The sequence below is a fragment of the Indicator indicator genome, chromosome 38 (genome assembly GCF_027791375.1).
Source record: "Indicator indicator isolate 239-I01 chromosome 38, UM_Iind_1.1, whole genome shotgun sequence".
Taxonomy (NCBI): Eukaryota; Metazoa; Chordata; class Aves; order Piciformes; family Indicatoridae; genus Indicator; species Indicator indicator.
This window is the reverse complement of record NC_072047.1, coordinates 3,744,055-3,761,782: the sequence shown is the minus strand read 5'-3', so window position 1 is coordinate 3,761,782 and position 17,728 is coordinate 3,744,055. Positions and strand designations below refer to the sequence as shown.

The 17,728-nt window shown below is 58.8% G+C and overlaps 2 protein-coding genes across 2 annotated transcripts; both read right to left on the bottom strand.

Moving 5' to 3' along the window:
* Positions 1-910: 910 nt before the first annotated feature.
* On the bottom strand, positions 911-7,476 carry IDO2 (indoleamine 2,3-dioxygenase 2). Its single transcript, XM_054396616.1, has 10 exons — positions 7,375-7,476; positions 6,541-6,636; positions 5,821-5,940; positions 5,514-5,632; positions 5,170-5,184; positions 4,484-4,583; positions 4,189-4,306; positions 3,753-3,804; positions 1,851-1,999; positions 911-1,275 (listed from the first exon to the last, which is right to left on the bottom strand). The coding sequence occupies exons 1-10, from the start codon at positions 7,474-7,476 to the stop codon at positions 911-913; spliced, it is 1,236 nt and encodes a 411-aa protein (XP_054252591.1).
* Positions 7,477-8,142: 666 nt separating this feature from the next.
* LOC128978665 (disintegrin and metalloproteinase domain-containing protein 32-like) lies at positions 8,143-17,404 on the bottom strand. The gene is made up of 19 exons (XM_054396615.1): positions 17,219-17,404; positions 16,903-16,964; positions 16,211-16,289; positions 15,998-16,074; positions 15,712-15,901; positions 15,285-15,350; positions 14,959-15,030; positions 14,033-14,169; positions 13,285-13,366; positions 12,989-13,125; positions 11,925-12,108; positions 11,313-11,402; positions 10,790-10,988; positions 10,475-10,583; positions 9,824-10,007; positions 9,143-9,223; positions 8,931-9,032; positions 8,679-8,797; positions 8,143-8,245 (listed from the first exon to the last, which is right to left on the bottom strand). Exons 1-19 carry the CDS (start codon positions 17,402-17,404, stop codon positions 8,143-8,145), a joined length of 2,259 nt encoding a protein of 752 aa, XP_054252590.1.
* Between the last annotated feature and the right edge of the window lie 324 nt (positions 17,405-17,728).

Genomic DNA, 17,728 nt, shown 5'->3' with positions numbered 1-17,728 from the left:
CCCTGCCCCAGCAAGGTGCTGCTCCTCCACCCTGAAGAAAGTGAAGCCTGTACATGCCCCAGTGCTGCAGCTCTGCCCCTGGGACAGGGCCTGAAGTTGGGACAGGGCAGGCTGAGGTTGGAGGTGAGGGGAAATGTCTTTGCTGCAGGAGTGGTCAGGGATTGGCACAGGCTGCCCAGGGAGGTGGTGGAGTCCCCGTGCCTGGAGGTGTTCAAGAAATGTGTGGCCCCCCCAATACCCCAAGTCCGCTGCTGCCAGGGAGAGGCCAAGGAGCCAAAAGCAGGTTTCTGTCGCCACCTCGTGGTGGGGAAGCGTAGGGATGTCGCGATAGGCCGCCCGGGGACAGAGTGGGGCTGGATTTGGGAATCGTGGTTTTATTTGTCCCTGGAAGCCGAATCATGGAACCCGGACCGTGCCCGCAGCCCCCGCGGCACAGCCCCGAGCCCGGGAGGTGCGGGCAGAGAGCTGATGGGCACAGGGAGCAGGGCAAGGGGGGGGCACTGCTCTGCCTGGCACCGTGACAGTTGCTGTGCCCATACAGCTGCCATGAAAGGATGCTAGGCCAGGATGCTGTGCCCCTCCTGGTGGCACGAAAGGAGGCCATGCTTGTTCTGGTACCATGGAAGGGTGCTGTGCCCAGCCTGGTGCCATGGAAGGATGCTGTGCCCAGCCTGGTGCCATGGAAGGACGCTGCCCACTGCCTGCCTTTTGGGGGTTAGCAGCAGCAGTGTCCTCCTCTGTCTAGCCCGGAGCTCATTCCCTGTGTCCCAGCTGTGCACCAGCAGGAAGGGTGCTGCTGGGAGGAGGCTTTGGGTGGCTGGGCTGTGGCTGGTGCCCTGCAGACACACGCTGGAACCCTTCGGTCTCCTGCACCCACCCTGAGCAGTACCTTGCAGCCCCTCGGGGCAGGTCAGGCAGGGATCATCCCTTCCCTGGTGCTGTCCCTGATGCTCTTCAGGAAGACGAAGATATGGGAGCCGCCGGTGCCTTTGGCCTCCAGCGCAGATGGAGGCTTCCCCAGGGAGGGGCCATCCCTGGCCCCCAGCTCTGCCTGCCTGGCCTTGGCTGCTGCCAGGGTGATGTACTTGGTGACAATGGTGATGTGGTAGGACCTGAAGTCCACCAGGGCCGAGACGCAGCGGTTGAAGGCTGCGCGGAGCCGCGGGGAGCCCGAGTGGAGCAGCAGCTGCCTGAGGGAGGGGGCACGGTGGATCTCTTCCAGGAAGGCTCTGTGGGCTGGGGGCATGTAGTCCCTCATCCTGAGCAGGAAGGCAGCTGCAAGACACCAGCAAAGCAGAAATGAGCAGTGGGCAGCTGGGTTAAAGCAGCCTGAGGAGCTCAGAGAGAGCCCAACCTGGCTGGTGTGCTCCACAGGGACCTCTGCTCGGGGTGGTACCCAGAGACTCTGTAGCCTCCTGGCCTCCACTGCCTCCAGTCATGGAGAAAGAAGCCCCAGAGCAGGTCAGGGCTTCCTTAGGGTTGGGCTAAACCCCCAAAAGGCAGGGCTGAGTCCTTGCTGTCAGTTTCAAGTTTGGGGTTGTTTTGTTTTTTATTGCTCTTAGAGCAACTTTGCCAATTTCTGCTGAACGCATTCTGCTGTGGGCAGGACTCACACCAAGCTCTGTGTATGGAGGAGCCAAATCAGGATCAGGATTTGAGGGGTGGCCTCCCCAGTGCCCAGCACAGGGGCAACATCCCTGCCCTGCTCCTGCTGCCCACACCGGTGCTGATCCAGACCAGGATGCTGGTGGCCCTCTTGGCCACCTGGGCACAGAGTGGCTCATTTCAGCCACTGTCAGCCAGCAACCCCAGGACCTCTGCCAGGCAACTTCCCCCGGAGTGTGACTCACAGCTCTGCTGGCTGTGGCGGATCCCCAGCAGCTCATCGAAGGCGTGCAGGACGCTGCTCTGTGCCGCGCTGCCTCCCGAGTACCGCATGGGGTCCTCGGCTACCCCCTCATAAATCAGCCCATCCGGCATGGCAGGGTTGTCCTTCCAGCTGAGGGGGAGACAGAGGTCAGGCAGGGAGGGATAACGGGAGGGGGGCTGTGGGAAGAGACCCTGCGCTGGCAAGATTGACTGAAACCTTCCTGAACCTTCCTGCCCTGGCTCATGGATCTCCTCCTCCTCGCTCAGCCTTGTCAGCTGTCCTCAGACAGGAGATAAACTTGGGAATAAAAACCCTGTGCCAAGGTCTGTGCCAAGGCCATGGGTGTAGGGAGGAATCATAAAAGCAGAGAATGGTTTGGATTGGAAGGGACCTTAAAGCTCAACCAGTTCCAACCCCCTCATCCAGCCTGGCCTTGAACACCTCCAGGGAGGAGGCATCCACAACCTCCCTGGGCAACCTGTTCCAGTGTCTCCCCACCTTCACTCTAAAGAATTTTTTCCTCCTCTCCAGTCTCAATCTCCCGTCTTCCAGCTCAAAGCCATCACCTCTTGTCCTGTCACTCCCAGCCCTTGCCAGAAGTCCCTCCCCAGCTTTCTCGCACATTGGATTTTTTCTGTTCTCCTTCCCCTTTGGCTGATGTCTTTGGAGGGGGCACAGCACAGCCTGCCTTAGGTGCCTCAGCAGGGGACAAGCCTGTGAAGTGCTCTCCTCCCTCATCTCAGGCTGCTGCAGCCCCACTGCTCTCCCTGGCCACCATTAGCTCCCATCCCAGAGCCCAGCTCTGTGCACTGCTTGTGCAAAAATGGATAACTGCTGGCACACAGATGGGGAGAGGAGGTAGAAGCTCAGGGAGATAAATGTGCCTGGCACAAAAATAATCTCTTGACCTTCTGAAGAATGCAGCATTTCATGGGGTTTTGGGGGCTGGCTGCTGAGGCTGTTGGGCTGCTGGAGCAGATTCTGCACGAGCTGCAGAGAGAATAGATTCAAGATCACATCCCAGAGTATTTTTAGCTCTCCCAGGGATGTATTTATAGTAACCTTTACTAGTGGGAAGGTCTTATAAGTAGAAGGGAATTTAAGAGGCAATGTTTTTCCAGGCTGATGACCATCAAGACAAGGTCAATGTGGATAAAAAAAATAAAATGAGAGAAAGCAAATCAGGATTCATGGAGCCTTTTGATTTAGGAATGCCGAGATATGCTGAAGAGAAACAGAAATAGAACCTCCTGAGAAGGCCTGGAGCAGGGAGCAGGAGGGATGCTCACAGCCCCATGGGGAGCTGAGGCACAGCAAAGCTCAGTGCTGGGCTCTGGTGGCCATGGTTCTGCCTTGCCCAGTGAAGTTTTTCAACGTTTGAGGGGGGATTGGGTGTTTTGATTAATGGGATTGCAGTGGAGGAGCAGCAGGGGGGGGGCTTGTGGATGTTTCCTTAACGTGCAGGGGTCGGAGGCCCTCTCCTAGCTTTGTGCATGCAGTGTGCAAGCAGAAATTCATCTTCAGAAATCCAACTTCTGCTGTCAAAACTGCTAAAGCCAAGTGCAGCAATGATTCATGGCTGCACAGCCATGGCTGTTGCAGTGCAGAGGCCATGCCAGGCTGAGCTGAAGTGCAGGAGGGAGAGCAGTGGGGTGGGAGGCAGACCCCAGCCCCCTGCCATGCTCCTTGCCCTGCAGCTGTGGCACTGCGCTGGGACCTCACTTCCTCGAGAGGGACAGGACCATGCCACCCCTGGGGCCACCTGGTTCCTTCCCCATCCCAAGGACACAATTCCCTGCCTGGGCTGCCCCTTTCCAGTGCATGCCCTGCTCCCCAGGAGCTGCTGGCAGGTTGGCTTTGGAGGGCAATGTGCTGCACTCACCCGGAGAGGAAGATCCGGATCACGGCGTAGAACACCGCTGGATCCACGTGGTCTAGGAGGAAGCCAGAGCACAGACTGCAGCTCCCTCTCTCTGGCATTCCCCATGTGGCAGTGCCCCCCCTGCCCCCGCCAAGGGACCTGAATCCCTGCAGGAGGGACCAGCGTGTTGGCTTCGCCCACTGGGCACTGCCTTGAGCAGCACAGCTGGAGAGCACCCAAGGCTTTTACCCTGGGCACATGTGGGTGCCCAGGCCTCATGGCATCACCCTGGGAGCACTGAGCTTCCTCTGAACTGCTCCTGCCTCCTCCCTCTACATCTCTCCAGGGATGCTCTGTGGGCCCAGTGCAAGCATTCTGCCACTCATGCATCTGATGTGCCAAGGTGGGCACCGTGGCAGGGGCAGGCGAGGTGCCCTGCAGCTGACACTGCTGTTACCATGCATCTGCCTCAAGGCCTGGCTCATGTCCCCAATGGCCTCTGCCAGCTGCTGCAGGGCTTTGTGCAGGCTCTCCTCATCCAGCTGCAGGATGGCATGGATGGCCTGGACGATGGCCTGCCAGAGAAAGGAGGATGAAGAGTTGAGGAAGTTGGGATGTCTGTGCCCAACGGCTCTGTCACCAGTGCCAGCTGTGCCCCTTCCCCAGCCTGTGAGCAAGCACACAGGTGATGGTTAGACCCTGTGGGTGCTTCCAGGGCAAGCCAAGAGCTACAGGGCATGGCAATGCCCTACCTTAATGCCAGGCACAGCTGCCTTCTCCACTAGGAAGGTGACCAGGATGAAGCCTCGCAGGCTCTCTCCCCCAGGGAGTGAGATGATGGTGTCCAGATTCCTGCAGGAACAGCAGCTGAGGGTGCTGGGGATTGCCAGGGGGCTTGCTTGGGATTGCCCCCCACACCCCAGCATCCAGCCCCTGGAGTTCTTCACAATGAGAGTGGTGGAACCCTGGAACAGGTTTGGTGGTGGAGGTCCCATCCCTGGAGCCCTGCTACTCAAGAGCAGCCTTGCTGTGGCCCTGGGCAGCCCTGCTCTAGCTGGAGGTGTCCCTGGTGACTGCAGGGGGAGTGGACAAGGTGACCTTGGAGGGTCCCTTCCTACCTGATGCAATCTGTGAGTCTGTGAACAAGGGGAGAGAGGCTGCTCTGAGGGACCCTCAAAACCTTCCCCATGCACCTGTTGGGCTAAAGGTCTGGCCTGTGGGGGCCAGGCTGGACTGGACTAGAGCAAGGCCATGGTTCAGCCATGGGCACAGCACTCTGCTGCTGTTGCAGTGGCATTTGTGTGCCAATGACTGAGCTGCTGCTGTTGTGCTCATACAGTAAGAGAGGAGGCTCAGCCTAAGCAGAGCCCTGCAGTGCTGGAGTGCTAAGCCAAGGCAAACGAAAGCTAGGAAATAAATCAGCATCTGAAATACTTACTCCATTTCCAGAGGCCTTGGGGGCATTCCAGTTATTGCCAACAAAGGTACAAGAGAAGGAGAGAGAAAGGGAGATGTTAAAAGTTGTTTCAGCAGCTGAGCTTGCCTGAATAGACAAAGGAGATCCTTGCTCCAGGGGAAGTGTCACCCCCAGGAGGGATGCACCCAGAGGTGCTCAGCTCCAGAAAGCACCAGTCCCCCCTGCCCAGCAAGACCCTTCCCCAGAGCTTCTCCATGAGACAGGCCCCCAGGGGTGGCTTCAAGGACAGCAGGAGTGGTTTGGGAACCATTTGTCCACATTGTGCTGGGCAGGAGCTGCTCAGGCTCATTGCTGCTGCCCCTTACCCGTTGGGGTTCCTCCTCCTCCAGTTGGCCAGCACGAAGTCAGCATGGCTGAGGATGGGAGGGAGGCCCAGGGCCTGGGAGACCTCCCAGAAGGGCACAGCAAGATTTCGGGGCAGGACCTGAAGGGCACAGAGCACAGCAGAAGATGGGGACACTGCCAGCTGTGGGCACCCAACCGGGCAGGAGGGGCCAGGCTCCAGCTCCAGCCTCAGGCAAGAGGCTTTGCGCCCATGGGCTGAGTCCCAGAGGAGCTTCACCAACCCCCAGATCCCAAGGAGCAGCTGAACCTGCCCCATGTTGCTTTTACCTTCGTGGTGCCCTCCTCACCCTCCTGCCAGAGGTAGCCCATGGTGATGAAGCTCAGCACCAGGTGTGCCAAGTGCAGCTCCTCATGCGCTCCAAGCTGCTGGGTGCTCAGCTGCGGCATCTGCCAGGGAGACCCTTAGGAGCAAGGGGCACCACGGGTGATGCCAAGGGACCCCTGCACTGGGGGCTGCCCCACCAGCCAGGAAAGGCCTTCCCTGTGCCTCTGCTGCCCTTGCCCAGGACCCTTCCAACCTCCCTGCACTCTGTGATTCCTTGCACATCAGAGCAGCTGACCCCTATGTGCTGGAGGGGCTGAGCTGAGGGGCTCCAGGAGTGCCCAGGCTCCTTGGCATGGAGCATGGCTGGCATCAGCCAAGCCTCTTGTGATACAGACTCACAGAATGCATTGGCTTGGAGAGGACCCTCAAAGGTCATCTTGTCCAACCCCCCTGCAGTCAGCAGTGACATCTCCAACTAGAGCAGGTTGCTCAGGGCCCCATCAGACTTGGCCTTGTGTCCCCTGTCCCCACCTGCTGCTCTGTGCTCATGGATCTGCTCTGGGAGTTGTCACTGAGGACCTCGGGGCTTTGCTTCTGCTTGGAATTAGTCCTGGCTGTGAGTCCTCACTGAGGACTTGGCTCTGCTGCTGCTTTGCAGCCACTGCTGTGTCAGCCCAAGGCTTGAGAGAGCTCCAGAGGCTGCTGAGGGACCCAGGGGGTACCTGGAGAACTCGGGAGCGGAGCTGGCGGCTGGCGATCAGCTGGGGCAGGGCCTGGGCAACCTCCATCCAGGGAGCATAGGCTGCTGGCAGCTCTGTCTTGGGAGAGGTGAGAGGCAGGAGGCTTAATGCAGGGGCTGGCTGCTCACAGTGCCACAAGGCTGTGGATCTTCTCCCACCCTGATCCATGAGCAGAGCTCAGGACTGAGACAGGAGCAGATGTGTCCAGGGGTTAAATCCAGTGACAGCAGAGCTGGCAGTGGGGCTGGGCAAGAAACAGACCAGGGAGGGCTGTGCCAGACCTTGTCCTGCTCCATCACATTTCCAAGGTTTTCCTGGGGCTCTGGCAAGGCTGTGGGGAGGGGAGAAGCTTCCACCAGCCCAGGCTGCCAGCTTCCAGCCCCCCTTGCAGGTGACAGCTAATGGTTCATGTCCCCCTCTTGCCCTCCCAGGCTGCATGATGGCAAATTAATGGAGGAGAAGCAAGGATCTGCCTGTCCCTGAGCAAAGGAAGCCTGGTGATAAATGGCAGAGCTCTCAGCACAGGAGATTTGCAGCCTGGCTGCCCTCCCCCTGTACTCCCCAAACACCAGCAAACCAAGGCCAGCGCGGGGGCTGCAAATCTCCTTCTCCCCCCTCCCTGCCGTGTGCTGCAGGCAGCTTAAACCCCTGTGAAACGAAGGCAGAACAGCAGAGGTGCCTCCCTCACTGCTCTGCACAGCCTGCCCTGGGTGGTGTTCAATGCAAACCCCATCAGAAAGCTGCTCACCAACCCCTCTATTTCTCTGCTCTCTGTCTCCTGTAGCATGCAGAGGTGGTGGCACAGCTGTCTCCTACCAGAGGGTGGGGAAGAAGGAAGCCGAACTCCTCGGAGAGCTGGAACCTGCTTAGCTCCAGAGGCAGAGAGGTCTCCTCCTTGCCATCACCACGAGGCTCCATCACTGGGTGCTGGCTGCAGGGCTGGGACAGCTTCTTGGTGGTGGCTGCCCCACTCCTGGTATGTGCTGAGCCAGCGCCACTGCCCAGCGCTGTGAGCCGGACCTTGGCCTGGGGGGAGCCAGGGACTGGCTGGAGGTCCAAGCAAACATGGGTAAAGGTTGCTGATAAGGCCTTGTTGTGGAGCAAACATTGCTCCCCTTGCCTGTGGGCATCCACCTATGGATGCTCAGGGAAGCTCCCTTGCTCCCCCCAGGACCTCCCCTTGGAGCTGCAGGGATGCTCCAGGCTCCCATGGGAGGCTGCAGCTGAGTGGCCATGGGGTGGGTGGCAGCTCAGGGATGCTGGGTCTGCAGCTGGGCTTCCCCAAGAGCCTGGCAGTGCCAAATTCATGTCCTGTCTGCTGTGCTTGATCTGCAGGAACTGTGCAAGAACTGGGGACTGTCCACATCTTGATGGAGAGTGCAGAGCCTGGGCACAGCGTGGGGTCCACACACAGCATGGACCTACAGCCACAGGCACCAGGTATGGCCCGGGGCAGCTCAGGGTTGGTGGCTCTGGGAGCTGCCCATCAGACTGTGTGGGACAATCTCCATGTGCCAGGGGGCATCAAGTTGCACCAGGGGAGGTTTAGGTTGGACATGAACAATTTCTTCCCCTTGAGGGTTGTCAAAGTCTGGCCCAGGTGCCCAGGGCATTGGTGGAGTCTCCATCCCAGCCCAGTGAGTCCTCCCCATCCGATGGGGGCTTGGCAGGATGCTCTGAGCAGGACCTGCCCAAAGAGAGGATTCCTGGGGGGACATCAGCACAGGGTTGGAGATGCCATGGGGCAGGTCTGGGGGCACTGCAGGACACGTGGGTGTCCCCCCACCGGGGCCTGCAGGGGTGGAGGTCAGTGGCTGAGGTGGTTGTGCTGTGTCCCTGTCACCCCCAGACAGAGGCACAAACACTTGGCTCCAAGCAGCAGCTTTATTAGCATGCATGCCATGGCCCCAGCTCTGGGTCCAGCCTCTGGTCCAGGTCCATCTCTGTGTGCTCCGTGTCCCTCCTGGCAGCAGGGCTGCAGAGACAGAGCAGTGCCTCAGCCCCAGGCACCACCTCAGCACTGAGCAATTCCTCACAGCCCCTCGGCAACCAGCCCAAGGGAACACCATGTCCCCATCCCACACCCCCAGACCCCCGCTAGGGACCCCCACCCCACTTACCCCTCTCTGCCTGGGGGCTTCTGCCTGCACCACCGGTAGAGGCCGAAGGCTATGGCACCGGTGAGGAGGAGGAAGATGCCCAGCAGGGCTGAGATCACATTGGTGTCCTTCAGCATTTGCTGAAGCCGGGGGCCTGGGGGGGGACAGCTCGGTGTGCAGTGGCATGGCACAGCCACCCAACGGGGTCCCACCCCTGGGACCCCAGCCCAGCACCCGTGCCCACCCCTGCTGCAGGCACTGACCACCCTCTGCCTCCTGGCCGCCGCCGCTGCCCCGCAGCCTGGAGTCCCTCCGCTGGCAGTTGGGGGGCTGCCAGCCAGGCTGGCAGTGGCACTGCCCCTTATTGTTGCACACCTGAACAGCCCAGGGGTGGGGGGGAGAAGGTTTGCAGTGAATTCCTGCAGCAGGATGCCCCCTGCCCTGCCCTGGGCACCCCCCCCACGCCCCCCCACGCCATGACTCACGCCGTGGCCGTGGCACTGCACTGCGCTGGCACAGTCCTGCCCCAGGGCCGACAGTGGCTGACAAGTGCTGTTGATACACAGCTAGGAGAAACCACCACAGCCCCAGCTCAGCCTGCCTGCAAGATGGCAGCACTCAGCCCGTCCAGCTGCTGTCCCCATGGCAGTGACATTCCACCCCCCTACCCCCCAGCAGGGCTTTGCAAAGGGGACAGTGACCAGCGTGGGGCTGGGGGGGGGTCTGATGGTCCCAGCTGAGCCAACCCTTTGCTGTTGGCTTCTTTTGTAAATGCCATGGACACTCCTGCTCCAAGGAGCAAGGACTTTCTCAGCCTGGTTAATGTTTACCAGGAGGATGGGACCAGGCTTGGTTCAGAGGTGCCCAGAGACAGGACAAGGGGTAAGGGGCACAGACTGGAACATCAGAAGTTCATCTGAACATGAGGAGGAACTTCTTGAATTGAAGGGTGATGGAGCCCTGGAGCAGGCTGCCCAGAGAGGCTGTGGAGTCTCCACCTCTGGAGACTTTCCTGCCCCACCTGGATGTGTTCCCGTGTGACCTGTCCTGGGTGGCTCTGCCTTGGCAGGAGGGTTGGACTCAATGGTCTCCAGAGGTCACTTCCACCCCCTACCATTATGTGATTTCTACCTGGCAGTTGAGATGAGCAGAAAAGGTTTCCTCACCTTTCCAGGACCACACTTTGTGCCTGGTGGGACCAGCAGAGGGTCTCTCTGTGCTGATGTGTTCAGGTAATCCAGAGAGACACACAGGTGGTGCTGCACTCGGGCGTACACCACAGCAGCAGCCCCCGAGGGGTAGGGGAGGTTGGAGGGGTAGGTGCAGACCAGCTTCCCACACCTGAGATCCCTGCAGAAACAGGGACCATGGGATGCAGATCACACAGAGAGAGAAACACAGAATGGTAGAGGGTTGGAAGGCACCTCTGGGGAGCATCCAGTCCAACCCTCCTGCCAGAGCAGGATCACCCAGGGCAGGGCACACAGGAATGCATCCAGCTGGGACTTGGAAGTCTCCAGAGAAGTAAACTCCACAACCTCTCTGTGCAGCCTGCTCCAGCCCTCCAGCACCCTCACACCAAAGAAGTTTCTCCTTTTGTTGAGGTGGAACTTCCTGGGTTCCAGCTTGTGCCCATTGGCCCCTGTCCCACCACAAGACACCACTGGACAAAGCCTGGTCCCTTCCTGCCCCCCACCCTTCAGATATCTGTAGCCATGCTCACATCTCCTCTCAGGCTGCTCTTCTCTGGACTGAACAGCCCCAGGGCTCTCAGCCTCTCCTCATAAGGCAGAGAACTGCCCTGTCCCACAGCATACCTCCAAATGCAGGACTTGTAACCCCTCCTGGGGTGGAATCCACAGTGCCCAAACCTGTCCTTCTGGCTGTTGAGCTCCTCGTAACAGGCCGTGGGAGCATTTCTGGACTCTACAAAGTTAAAGATCATTCCATGGGCAGGGACACCTCCCACCAGCCCAGGCTGCTCCAGGCCTCATCCAGCCTGGCCACCTCCATGGAGGGGGCATCCACAGCCTCCCTGGGCAACCTGTGCCAGTGTCTGACCAAATGTGAGCATCGGTTCTGCTGCAGCCACCTCCTGGCAGCATCACTGCAGCCAGAGCAGCCTCTCTTACCTCTCCCATAGAGCTGCTGGCACTGAAGCTCTGGAGACTGGCAGTGTCCCTTGTAGCAGTAGCCAGTGCCACCCCCACAGCTGTGCCCATCCTGCAGGTAGAGGTCAGGGGGGCAGGAGGCAGAGGAGCCACTGCAGACCTCAGGCAGGTCACACTCTGGGTTGGCAGCCAGGCGGCAGGGAGAGTTCTGCTTCATGAACTGGGGGAGGAGGGGGCAGGAAGGAGCCTTCCCTCCATCCTCCCACACCCACCAGCACTGGGGTCCCCTCTCAGAGCCACACAAAGGCTCAGGTTGGAAGGGACCTCAGAATCATCTACTCCAACTCCCCTTCCTGGGCAGCCTCCAGCATCTCTCCAAACTATTCCTCCTGAGAGGTTTGGGGAGCTGAGCTGGAAAGCTCTACCCCAGGAACCACCCTGGTTAGACAGAGCCTAAGTTGGTCTCCATCCTTCAGCATGAGAACAGAGCGTTTCTCCAAGACTGAATTAATGATCTTGGGGTAATCAGAGACAGGTTCCTTACCTGGCAGTCCCTGCAGCACAGCCCAGAGGAACATTTCACTCCTGGCTTGAACCGACACGTTGCAGTGCAGCATTTATCCTTTGAGCACGCCTGGAGACACAGCAAAGCCACCTTGTTCAACCTTTTTTTGCTTCCCTCCAAGGTTTTTTCCACTGCCAGAGGTTCCCCTCTTCCTTCTGCTCCCCCAAAAGCCATGCCTTGGGGCAATATCTAGCAGAAGAAAGTGGGCAAAGCTGGCATCAGATTGATGCTAGCATAGAAACTATCTAAAACCCAGCACTGACTCATCTTGGGCTGGCCTCTGCTTCAGCTGTCCCCTCAGAACCAAGATCATCTTTCCTTGGAAGAGACCTCACAGCTCATCCAGCCCAGCCTTCAGCCCAGCACTGCAAGGTCACCACTCAACCATGGTCCTAAGCACCAGGTCCCCATGGGGCTTGGACACCCCCAGGGACGGTGACTCCACCAGTGCCCTGGGCAGGCTGTTCCAATGCTTGAGAGCCCTTCCAGGGAAGAAATGTTTCCTAACAAGCCTCAAGGGCTCCTTATTCCCTCCAAGACACAACCAGGACTGTGCCTGCCCCTGCCCAGCCCCAGTCCCCACACTGTCACCTCCCCAGCGCCGCAGTCGCACTGCTCGCCAGGCTCCACCATGCCGTTGCCACATTTGGCCATGCCTAAGGAAGGCCTTCTCCATCTGCCTCTGTGCAACAGGCACCTGCTCCTCTCCTGCCTCAGGAAGGTCTCAAAGTCCTTGATGCTGCAGTTGCTGAAGGCTTTAGTCCCACCTGTGAAGCTGAAGGCAGGCAGTCAGCCCTGGATGCCCTAACGCAGCTGCCACCGCTCGGTGTGGGTCAGGAAGCTGCTCAGGTGCTGGCAGGAGCACTCTGGTCCCCTGGGTGTCTTTGAGGTCCTTTGCTAAGCCTGCTCCTAGGACTGGCAGAACCACAGAACAGCTTTGGCTGGAGAAGACCTTTAAGATCATCCAGACCAACCATCCTCTGACTCTGCCAAGGCTGGGGCTAAACCACAGCCCTCAGCATCACATCTCTGCAGCTCTGAAACCTCTCCAGGGGTGGGGATTCAACCAGCCTGGGCCAGGCCTTGACAACCCTTTGAGGGAAGAAATTTTTCCTCATGTCCAATCTAAACCTCCTCTGGAGCAACTTGAGGCCATTTCCTCCTGTCCTGTTGCTTGTTCCTGGTGAGAAGAGACCAACCCCACCTGGCTCCAGCTTCCTTCCATCCAGGGAGTTGTAGTGAGCCAGGAGGTCTCCCCTCAGCCTCCTTTTACTATGAGTAGAGAACTGAGGAGCATCCAGAAAGATTTTGCAAAGGTCTCTTCTCTGCAGACCCAGCACTGCAGCATTGCTTGCATTGCACTCTTACTGCTTTAAGGAGGAACAAAAGCAGATATTTCTGCTGTGGTGCCACTTCTGCAACAGAATGGCATCCATTGAGGACCCCCCTGATGAGCAGACCCCCCCCTAGTCATCCCCACCACTGGCACTGTGCACACTCAGCCAGGCTGCGGGTGGCAGGCGGTTGAATGGGCACTGGCTGTAGCCAAAGGACAGACCCTGATCTTCCCCAGAGTGTCCTGCCCAGCCCCCCACCCACCTCACCCTTCCCTGGCCCCAGCAGCCCGGGGCAGGGGTGGCAGCTGCCCCACTCACAGTGCCATCCTGCTCATGATGCAGGTGTTGGTGCGGCACCGGCACCTGCGGGCATCATCGTACTTCATGCCCAGGCTGTGTGCCAGCAGCTGGGTCACAAGGACAGAGAAGGACTCCAGGGACATGAACTTTTGGTACTAGAAAGAGAAGAGAAGAGGGCAGTGCCATGCAGAAGTCCCAGTGGATAGCCCAGCTCCAACCAAGGATGCTGCCACCTATGCCTGTTTCTGCTGCCCATCAAGCTCCAGCTCCACGGGCACTGGGCTGGCAGGGGACAGGGACAGCTGGCACCGTACCACAGCCACTGCTCCAGCACCATCTCTCTGACAGATTGCCCCCTGTGTCGTTGCTCCCATCATGGCTTCTTGGGCCTTGTACCTGGAAGGTGGAAGGGTGGTCACAGGGGCACTGTGGGCACCTGAGGAATCCTGGCTCTGTCCAGCCAGAGTCCCCCTTGGTACCTCCTGCTGTCCCCTCACTGGCCCAGGGAATCAAAGAATGAATCACAGAATGGCAGGGGCTGGAAGGGACCTCTGGAGATAGAGTCCAACCCCCTGCCAGAGCAGGGTCACCCAGGGCAGGGCACACAGGGACACATCCAGAGGGGGCTGGGAAGCCTCCAGGGGTGGAGACTCCACAACCTCTCTGGGAAGCCTGCTCCGGGGCTCTGTCACCTTCACATCAAAGAAGTTTCTCCTCATTTTGAGGTGGAACCTCCTGGCTTCAAGAAGCTTTCCAGAGGAACCAACGTTGGTTTAACAGCTTTGGATACCAGGAACAATTCCTTCCCAGCAAGGGTTCCCAGGCTCTGGCACAGGCTGCCCAGGGAGGTGGTGGAGTCCCCATGCCTGGAGGGGTTTCAGAGCCGTGGGGATGTGGCTCAGTGGCAGGATTGTGAGCTCCAGGTGAGTGGTTGGACTTGGGCATCTCCAAGGTCTCTTCCAACCTCAGCAGCTCCCTGACTCTATGCTCTCCAGCAGGTGCCCTGGCAGGAGGGAGCAGAGCTCCACTCACAGCAGCAGCAGAGCCAAATCCTTCTCCAGCTGAGCACGGTGCAGCCTCTTCCACTGCGTGAAGCTTGTCTGCAGGGTGGGAGCCTCCTCTGCTGTGGAGATCTTGTTCTGCTGTGTCCACACCTCCAGGGAGGACAGCAGAATGGTGACATTAAGAGGGTGAAACATCTGGAAGAGGAACAGAGGAACTCCTGCTCACACATCTCCCTTGGGAGCAGGACTACAGCTCCAGACACAACCAATCCCAGGGCAGCTCCCTGCTCCTCTCAGTCACTGCAGGACATCTGCAGGGAGATAGCAAGAGGCAGGGGAGCAGAACCTCATCACTTCCCAGGAAGGATTTAGAGGTCCTGTGAATAACTTGGGCATTATCCAAGTGGATTGTAACAGCACAGGTGAAAACCAGGTTGGACTTGGTGACTTTGGAGGTCTTCTCCAACCAAAAGAATTCTGTGACTCCAAGGACAGGACTAGAGAACTTCTAAGCACCTGAGTTCAGGACTCACCTCAAGCAGCAAAGCACAGCCCTAGCACAGAGCACAGGGCTGCTACAGCTTTAGGAGCCTGGTTTCACAAGACAAACCTTTCATAATGCTACTGAGACTAAAGCCCTCACCCACCTCTGACTACATCTGGACCAGGCTGCTGAGAAGCTCAGAGCTCCTGCCAGGCCATGCCCAGGCAACACAGCCAAAAGATCACAGCCAAGAGCTGGAATTCTAACCATAACCTCCTCCAACATCTAAGAGCAGCCAGGAAATGGGTGGCTACTACCAGTACACAAACCAGACTTGAGAATCCCAGAGTGCCAGTTGAGTAGGGACCCCAGGGATCATCTGCTCCAACCTCCCTAGGTCACAGCAGAGTTGCAATGAGCTGGGCCCAGCACCCTGACAAGCTGAGTGGAGAGGACTTCACTACTTCCTTTGGGAGATGATTCCAGTGTCCAGAACTTACACTGTTGATCAGATTGAAGGCCTGGATTATCTTCTGTGCAGCAGTGTTGGTGTTTGCCCCCATGTAGGTGTACTGCAAAGCAAGCCAAGAGGACACAAGAGCAGGCAGGGAGCTGCCCATGATGGATCAGAACATGGGACACAGTGGAATGGTTGACCAACACCCAGCCTGTGAGCTGAGGATGTTCTTTCTCCCTTGCAAAACCCTCAGCACATGGAACCGTACAAAATCCAACCCAAGTCCCCACCAGAGCTGGGGAATGGCCTCGTTCCTCTGCTCACAGGAGTCAGCCAGCCCCACGGAGAAGCTGACTGCCATGGACTTACCAAAGCCTTGTCCACAACCACGGAGACTCTGAGGGTTTTGGGGGATTGAGCTGCAGCTGGTAAAGGCTGAAAAAGGAAAATGGTGCCCATGGTGTTTCTGTGTTCCACACTCACCCTGTTCCTCAGCTTTGCTGTGCTGTTCAAGAGGCCATTCAAAAGCAGGGCTCCAATGCTGTCTCCAAAGCAGCACAAAGAAGAAGCTGTTCCAGCTGGGCCATTTCTGCCTTTTGTAGAAGCTGCTCTGCCCTGGAACTGCCTCTCCCTGGGCATTGGATGAGTAATGATCCAGCTGACACCTCTCCCCCCAGCAACACCACTCCTTAACACCCCCCAAACAATCTCTGCCCAGCCAAAGCTTCCTGCAGGACCAGACCCCTCCTCGTGCGATGGGGACCCCAGCAGCCCACGAGAGCAGGCAGCCACTCACTTTATCTCCACCAGCTTTGAATGCCATCTCCTGCACCTCCAAGCCCACTGCCACTCTCTGGAGGTGGCTGCTGGCCAGCAGGGCCCCTGCTGTGTCCTTGTCACTCACTGGATACACAAAGTGCTTGAAGCCAGCAGAGTACCCCAGGGGCTCAATCCCGTAGCTGATGTTCTCAAACTGCAGTAGGCCCCTGCCAAGGTGACAGCACCAGGCATGTCCCACCAGGAGCTGGCAGCTGGGACACCCCCAGGCTGCCCTGTGGCAGTGCCACACCACCAGCACCAACCTGAGCCCTGAGCAGGTGCTGAGGGTCACTGCTGAGCTGGGGAAGCCCTGGATGTAGCCGTGGTAGTGGCAGTCTCCCTGTATCGTGACAGAGGGTGAGGAGATAGCTCCATGGCTGCAAGGGAGGTGCCCTCAGCTGCCACCCAGAGAGCTGAACTGCAGGCACCACACAGCAGCTCTGCACTGCCAGCCCCCCAGAGCTCCCCAAGGTTACCTTGATCTGAACTGACTCAGGGTGCAAAGGCCCCTCCCCATCAGAGACATAAAGCCTGAAGTCATCAGACAAGAAGGCCCTGCAAGGGCAGGAGCGAAGTGAAGCACTCAAACCAGCAGCTCCCACCCCACTTCCTGAGCCTGGCCTGGCTCCTGCAGCCTGTGCTGTCACACTGGCAGTGCCAGGGCTTCTGCCAGCTCCACACCCTGCTGGCATCTTGGCTCTTGGGCATGAACATCCCTCAGACCCTCCTCCAGCCTTCTGTCACCCATTGGCACTTGGGCATGGGGCAGATGCCCTCTGCTCTGGTGAGACCCCACCTGCAGCACTGCCTCCAGTTCAGCAGCCCCCAACACAAGAGCCTGGAGCTGTTGGGGAGGGTCCAGAGGAGGCCATGAAGATGCTCAGAGGGCTGGAGAACCTCTGCTGTGGGGACAGGCTGGGAGAGTTGGGGCTGTTCAGCCTGGAGGAGAGAAGGCTCCAGGGCAATCTTGGAGCAGGCTTTCAGTACCCAGACGGGCTCCAAGAGAGCTGGGGAGGGACTTTTGCCAAGGGCTGGGAGTGCCAGGATGAGGGACAATGGCTTTGAGCTGGGAGAGAGGAGATTGAGCCTGGAGATGAGGAAGAAATTCTTGGCAGAACCCATGGCCCAGCAGCCAGCAGGGACAGAAGCAGTGCCTGGGTCAACTTACTGCTGCTGGAGGTGAATGGTGAAAGGCCTCCCCTTGATGGTGAGGACATAGGACACTGAGTCCTGGCACGTGGGAAAGCAGAGAAAGGGACAGTTAGGGACAGCAGCTCAGCAATGCTCACCCCAAGGACAACCACGAGCGCAGAAGGCAAGCAGAGGAGCTCAGCACTGCCCCAAGGAGCAGGTACAGCCCTGGCTAGCTGGCAGCATCACTGTCACAGCTGCCAGCACATCTGTACCTCCCCCCTGCAGCTGGAGACCACAGTCCCCTCTGCACCCACCCCCAGCCCCCAGAAGGGACCTGCCTGCTGCGGTGCCAACGCTCCTGTAGTGTTGGTGAGCAGCTGCACTGGGACCACGAGCTGGGCCAGCACTGGAGAGTCTGGAGGGGAAGAGAGAGCCAAGGGGTGCTGAGCCCAGCCCCCCAGCACTGTGGGGAGGCCCAGCTCAGACCCTCGTAGCAGCAGGAGCAGCAACAGCAGCAGCACCTGGTGCAGCTCCATCCTGCCCAGTCTGTAACGGTCTGGTTCCATCCTGCCCGGTAACTGCCTGGTAACAGCCCCACCCTGCCCAGTAACAGCTCCACCCTGCCCAGTACCAGCCCCAGCCTGGTGAGAAAGCAGAGGCAGAGGCAGCCTGTACAAAACTGGCATCTTTTATTGCTGTTTGTTTCTTACAAAGGGGTCAGGAACAGCCCTTTCGTCAGCCCCCGCCGGCACCGGAGCGATGTGCGGGGCACGGCAGCGCAGAGGTTTCACCTCCACGGCCACCACCAGCCCTGCCTGGGGACAGGGGAACAGACACTTGAGGAACAAAACAAAAAAAAA